Source organism: Notolepis coatsorum (assembly GCF_963971535.1).
Source record: "Notolepis coatsorum genome assembly, chromosome: 10".
NCBI lineage: Eukaryota > Metazoa > Chordata > Actinopteri > Aulopiformes > Paralepididae > Notolepis > Notolepis coatsorum.
In genome coordinates this window covers 47,245,796-47,253,156 of record NC_140174.1, presented here as the reverse complement: position 1 = coordinate 47,253,156, position 7,361 = coordinate 47,245,796, and the positions used below count along the sequence as shown (strand labels likewise).

Genomic DNA, 7,361 nt, shown 5'->3' with positions numbered 1-7,361 from the left:
GTGGTTAATGTACCGTTGTCTTCGTACGGTACACAGCCGTACTGAACTGAAGGTCCAGTCCTGAAACGGTTCGGTACGGATACATGTACCTTTATACCCGTGTAACAGGTGTAGTTATTGTACATTGTTATCATAGTGTTATACGAGTAGTGTAAGACCATTATAGGCAAGAGTTCAGTTTGTACAGTATGGACAGTGTGTGAGAGATAGACGTTAAAGTTCTCAGATGGAAGACAACACATTAGATGAAATAAAGTTTACATTATTGCAATATTTATTGAATATACAACATACCAATGAAAAAAGATGAATGTGACTGTAAGCTTGAATGAACATCTGCAGATATGAAAACTTCATTGTAGCCTGAAGTATGTGGAATGCTTCATTGATGTTCGCTAGACTATATTAGTACTTAAAATACCAATGTGTGATTTTAAACAGCAGCAACATCAAGCATTGTAAGGGAAAACCAAAAATACCCTTCGAGTGTCATGTATTCTTTCAATGTGTGGAGTTTGACCTGAATGTCTAGGGGGCTGAGGCACTTTGATGGAGACCTAAGACATTAGTGGTCTTCTTTTTTTAACAGTTTCTCAATCACCCAGATACAAACATTTCTCGTCTGATAGGACTCCATCATTCACGAGTCCTATCAGAGTAATGAATATAGGTGTGGGAAAAAGATGATGACTTCCACGTTGCCCTCACTTCACACAATAGATTGTCAGATCCTGTTGGATTTATGCACCGTTACATGGAGCAGAAAGACAAGTCTTTATTCCAGCTCGGGTCTTTATTGGCCTTCATCAAATGAGTCAACGCTCAAGGTTTACTTCCCTCTCATTGGTTACTGGACAACAGCCGACACTTGGTAAACATTCAAAAAACGGCAAGCAAATCCTGACGGCTGTTTTAATGTTTCTTATTATAGGTATCATGGGCACATATCCATTGTATACAAAACAAATATGGGAAAGCTACACTTGGCCTGAGCCGTTGAGGGATGTAAGGACAAGTAGGAACTATGTGATCTTGATGTATGGCTGTTATGAAGATTAACTCAGGTGTTCCAATCAATAACTGGGCATTTCTAAGTTTCTTGAAAAATTGGCAACATGACATTCTAACCTTTTACTGTGTTCTTGGAACACGTCGAGTAGCCGATGGGTCCATCAGTCTGAACATGTGAAGCCAAATGAAGCAAGTTTCTTCTAAAAACAGGCTTGTTGTACACGTACAGTAGCCTGGCGCTATTATAGGTGAAGCCTTTTCATCTCAAATGTAGCCGTTATAGGGGTGTAACTGTACACAAAAACCATGGTACGGTACGTACCTCGGTTTTGAAGTCATGGTTCGGTACGGGTTTTCAGTACAGTGGGGGAAAGTTTGGCACTTTGGCTTTCCACCATGTTCCACTCAGGGGTGCAGTAACTACTTGTACTTGTAGGGCTGTCAACGAATATTCTATATTGAAATTAATGAGCGACTTGTATTTTTTTTTTATAAATAATAATAATTATATTAGATTGTGAAAAAAACAGCCGGCGGCCATTAGTGGTTAACATACCGTTGTATTCGTTCGGTACACTACACAGCCATTCGGTACGGTACACACTGAAACGGTTCGGTTCGGTACGGATACGCGTACCTTTACACCCCTAAGCCGTTATGTTAACATTAAAGCAGCAGTAGGAAACTTCAGAGAAATTAGCAGGAGTGTTTAACTGCTGAGCAGATATGGAGCAAGATCTGCATCACTTTTCAAGCTAATGCACACGCAACAAAGGTTTTCCATAGACTCCCAGATGCACCAGCAGCTTTAAGCTTAAATTATTATTAAAGAATATTTCCTAGCCTCCGATTGATTATTGATGCAGGGAGCTGATGTGTTTGGTGTTCTCTGGGGTTGCAGCAGAAAACGAAGACCACCATTGCGTTCCTGCCAATCAAGAGGCTGGGAAATATATTTATATATATTTTATTTTAATAGAGCTTGCTCTATTTCTGCTGGGCAGGTAAACTCACTCTTGCTAATTTGTCCAAAGTTGCCTACTGCAGCTTTAACCGTGTTCCCTCCTACTGACCATAATGAAGTAAATCTTTCATTTTCCGTGCAGCAAGAGAAGAGTAGCGTAAACATTGTCACCCATTTAAAGATTTCACCTTATTCCTATGCCCCAGGACAATGTATTCAATATTCCTGGGGCAGAGTCCCAGATTCTACATTGAGGCGATATCACAAACTAGACGGCTCTCTAGTTAGTTATTTTGTAGTAGGCTAACCTTAAGGCCTTGACCCATGAATAGGGGATGACGGTATACAGTAAAACAAAGTCAAATGTACATTTTCTTCTCACTAAGGCCACAAACCACAACCGCATTCAAATAGTAAACACTATCCTCAGTCTGTCCGGTAAAAGAAGTTTAATCCCAAAATAATATTAATTAAGCAGGTCACAAAATCAAACTCAAACGTATACCTCTCACTAAATTTTTCTGTATATTCCCCCCCTTCTTCCATACAGACATTTCATCCTCCAGCTCTTGACGTATGTCAGACATTACTGTCCACTGAGCCCGTACCAGAATGCTCATTTAAGGTCAGAATGACTTCAGTTAAAAAAGAAAATCAACAAAAGCTTTCTGAGCTGAGCAGATAACTGACATCTTTGTCCTCCAATCCCCGCCCTGAACGCTGTTGGGCAGCGATTGGCCCTCGTCTCTGGCTGCTTCATCTTCCCGTGCAGAGCCCTCCCACTAGGCCCTGGGGAGACGGTTTTGATTGGTTGGTTGATGGTGACCGCAGGGGGCATGTCCTCTCAGTGTCATGACTGAGGTATCGTTCCCCTGAGGTACCACATGCCGCCATGGCTCTCACAGCATTCCTGTCACAACCAGAGCAAAACACACGATTATCTAAAAGGCACTTCAATGATGGTTTGATTCAATTTGATTAATGAAATACATACCAACTAAACTAGGGATGGAACAGCTTGTGAAAAAATGAATACCATTTGGTCTGACCGCCACGGTTCAGGGCACCAAGACACCATTGGGTTTACTTTGGTACTGAACCCCTCGCTGTAGCCTAATGCATCACTCCTGGGTTTACTTTGGTAAGTGTTCCTTACGCTTTCAGCTAATGCATTGAAGGCAAAGCTTTATTGATCTAATTTCCTTTACCAAACCCCCCCCCCCCCACTGAACCATAAGGGAACTGTTCCACCCCTAAACTAAAAGTACACCATGTTATTAGCTCACAGTATTATGTTTATAAATTAAATAAATAATACATTAAAGAACAAATATTATCAATAAAATGTACAGATTACTCATTTTCATACTCCTATTCAAACTTAATCAATTTATAATGAACTGTACACCCACAACATCTACTTGACTATGTTCCTGTTTGAGAGACTGGTGCAGGAAGAAATCTAAACCAGTTAATTCTGAACCAGTTTGAGACTGGTGTAGGAAGAAATCTGAACCAGTTTGAGACTGGTGTAGGAAGAAATCTAAACCAGTCTTGATGACCGTCTCACCTTCAACAAGCGGTTGATGTCTGCCTTGGTGGAGTCCTCCCCAAACTCCTGGCTCAGTCTGGCTTGGACCATGTTTCTCCTGACACGGTAGTTCTTGGAGAACAAGTCGTACAGGAGCCGACGGTGCTGCAGAAGAAAGGAAACAAAAGCACACAAGAATGTATTTATAAAGTGACTAGATATGTGACTTACTAGATGTGACTACTAGAGATGTGAATTACTAGATGTGACTACTAGAGATGTGACTTACTAGAGATGTGACTACTAGATGTGAATTACTAGATGTGACTACTAGAGATGTGACTTACTAGAGATGTGACTTACTAGATGTGACCATTAGAGATGTGACTACTAGAGATGTGACTTACTAGATGTGACTTACTAGAGATGTGACTTACTAGAGATGTGACTACTAGAGATGTGACTACTAGAGATGTGACTTACTAGATGTGACTTACTAGATATGTGACTACTAGATGTGACTTACTAGATGAGACTTACTAGAGATGTGACTTACTAGAAATGTGACTTACTAGATGTGACCATTAGAGATGTGACTTACTAGATGTGACTTACTAGATGTGACTACTAGAGATGTGAATTACTAGATGTGACTACTAGATATGTGAATTACTAGATGAGACTACTAGAGATGTGACTACTAGAGATGTGACTACTAGATATCCGACTACTACAGATGTGACTACTAGATATCTGACTACTACAGATGTGTCTACTAGATATCCGACTACTAGAGAGATGTGACTATTAGATATCCGACTACTAGAGATGTGACGAGATGCAGATAAAATATCACTCTCAGCCGATACGTGGTATATGAACTATGGGAGTAAGTAAGTATGTCAGTGGGTTATGCAGCAAATAAAACCAGAATTCAAAGTGCTGTATTTGGGTGTCTTAAAAAAGCCCCTGATACATCAAATTTGAATAAAGAAATTATTCAAGTTTCAAATTCAAATTCAAGTGTTCCTCTTTCAGAGTTCCCCCCAGGCCCAGGGACATGGGAGCTGTTACCTTGTCGAAGGTCTCGCCGGTCTCCCAGACAGCAAACACTTTCTGCTCGTCAGGCGCCGCTGTGGTCTGAGCAGGAAACTACAGGCAGGACAAGAAGAGACAAAATTGTGATGAAGAAATTAAACCTTGAAATTATAGACGGGACGTTCAGTGATACCATGGTAAATGGGGCAATTTATGTTTGTGTAAAAAGAAACGGAAAAACAGTTGTGCACAGGGCAGCACACAAGCGGGTAGGTTTGCAGGTAATATCCATAGAGGTTGCAGACCATCTCTAAATAGGGTACACTACACGCACTGAAATTCTTGGTCGGTCTCGTGGACAACGTGTAGAAAAAAGTGCCTGCCAAGGGTGGCAATCAAAAAGGAGGCAAGCAGATTAATAATTTAAAAGTGCCAAGTCTTCTTCATGACTCAATGGAGATGTGAGAAAGCCCTACATCAGGGTAGGGTTGGGCATCGTTTGGATTTGAACGATTCCGGTTCCGATTCAGATTCTCCATATCGATTCCTGTTCTAAACGATTCTCGCTTCCGATTCTTTGAGGTGCAGGTCAAAACAGGTCACAGCTTATTTCGCAGGAGACTTTTTTTTGTTTGAAAGATCTTAAATTTTTTTTATAGTTTAATTTGGTTGCTGTACTGTAACTAGGGTATTAATTAACAAAGTAAAAATCAAAATTAAGAATCGAAATGCAAATATGTTACTTACGGTTCCAGAACCGGAAGTTAGGAACCGGTTCCTATTAGAACCGGTTTTCGGTGATATGACGATATTATATAAATATCGGGTACAGTTCATTAACGATACTTTTTAAACATATCGTGGATATCGTGATGTTTTGCCCAAGAGGATTGTGTCGCGTCAATCTGGTCCACACGTTCAAACTTTTGAACAACGCCGCCCCCACACACACTACTGCATCAAAGTTACTACTTATGATTAACAAAGGCATTCGTTTTGTGGCATTAACGTTATATAGTTACACGTTCAATAACATCAGCGTCTTTACACGAACATAGCAATGTCCGAGGTCGACCTAGATAGATAGCAAGCATTACTCGTTCATATCTCAGCCCGTGCTGAGTTGTGCCCATTCTGCGGTCTGTTAATAAAGTTTTCAATCAGACAGATGTATGGAAAGGCTTTTATTATAACATTCGTTGCAGTAAAATCATTATGCCTCGTTTAGTCATCCTGCGGAGCTAAAAGCGAAACGTCGGCCGCGGGGAGCTACCGTTGTTGTTGTCGTTGAGCTCTCGTCAAAATCAATGGCGGATATAGCGGAAGTAAAAAATGAATACGCGCTTGCCGATTGGTGCTAAGAACAGCAGGGCTGGTGCAAGCGGTGTGACGTAATTGGCAGACTCGACTGTCAATCAAAATTATTCTGTTTGCCGTCTGAATGAATGAAAACTTTATTAACAGATTGCAGAATGGGTACAATACAGTACAGCTCAATACAACAGTGGACTGGAGGATGAAGACCAGAAAAAGACTTTCGGCTTTTTTACATAAGGGTCCTCCATTTTCAATTCATCAAAACATTTAGAGACATACAAATATACAGTAGTTTCATAAAAATGCTAAAATACTATTTATTGATTGATTGATTTAAAACTTTATTAACATATTGCAGAATGGGTACAGTACAGCTCAATACATACAATTGTTAAGGGGATGCAGACCAGAGAAAGACTTTCGTCTTGTTTACATCAGGGTCCCCCATTTTCAATTCATCATATTTCATATCTAAATCATATAATATCTCATTGCTAAATATATGCAATATATAATCTAATAATCCAATAATCTAAATCTAATATATAATATAAAAATGCTAAATGCATGGGTATTTTATTTTGTCTTTAATGTTAGCTTGCAAACTCAAATACTGTCTTGGTAAGCCTCATAATGAATTGTTTGGGGAAAAAAAGAAAAACATTGTGATGTGTATCGCCGAAAGGTCAGAAAATATCGTGATATCATATTTAGGCCATATCGCAATTAAGTTTGGCCGAGGGCCAATTTTTTTCCAAGCCATTGTATGGGGGGCCGGAAACAAAAACAATGGCTAATTTAATATATTGATAGTGAAAACATTTAAACTCTGACAGACCACCTTATAACTAAGACATACATTTGTGGCAGACTAGAGGCAGATAATGGACAAAATAAATGAGCTGCATAGGTGGCCTAATAAACTGTAAACGACATACACATTTGCACTGAACATTATACCTTTGTCCGTTTGCCATTTTATTATAAAACCAGAGACAAGCGCCTCTCTCTTATCGGCCTATCTTACATTACGCGCAACCAATGTGTCTATCTGACGGCCCTTTCTGTGGAGCGCACTGGACTATTGAGAAACAATAGGAATTTTCCATTGGTTCTCCCAGTCCATGTGACCATTTCTAGCATTTCCATTGGCTATAGTGACAGACATAGATATATGATGAATGGATAGATACAGCGGATTAGATGCAGTCTAGAGAAAACAACCAATCTAGATATTTCAAGATTCTATGCTTTACATCAGCGCATTCTCTGAGAGATGCACTACATTTTGAGATGACAATCGATTCCGATACAATAAAGCAAGTCTTTATCACAAACAAATCCAAAGATATTTAATGTTTTACAAAACATGTCTACTGTTGCGCCCGGCTTTAGAGGGTTAAAAACCTAATAGTATTTTTTATTTAGTTAATAAATGTCTCGTTGTAATTCCTTATATACCTAATGTAGCGCATCTTCTTGAAGCAGATTCAGCTTTTT

The 7,361-nt window shown here is 39.6% G+C and overlaps 1 protein-coding gene across 3 annotated transcripts in view; it reads right to left on the bottom strand.

Annotated features, from left to right (window-relative positions):
- Nucleotides 1–251: 251 nt before the first annotated feature.
- The window catches only part of polr3e (polymerase (RNA) III (DNA directed) polypeptide E), a 52,450-nt gene continuing 45,340 nt past the window's right edge, over nucleotides 252–7,361 (bottom strand). For all 3 annotated transcript variants that reach the window (XM_084323580.1, XM_084323581.1, XM_084323582.1), the window contains exons 19-21: nucleotides 4,581–4,658; nucleotides 3,546–3,671; nucleotides 252–2,885 (exon numbers count right to left, since the gene is read on the bottom strand). In XM_084323580.1, coding sequence (XP_084179706.1) covers nucleotides 2,826–2,885; nucleotides 3,546–3,671; nucleotides 4,581–4,658 — 264 coding nt within the window. In that variant the 3' untranslated portion in view covers nucleotides 252–2,825. The remainder of the gene's footprint in view (nucleotides 2,886–3,545; nucleotides 3,672–4,580; nucleotides 4,659–7,361) is intronic.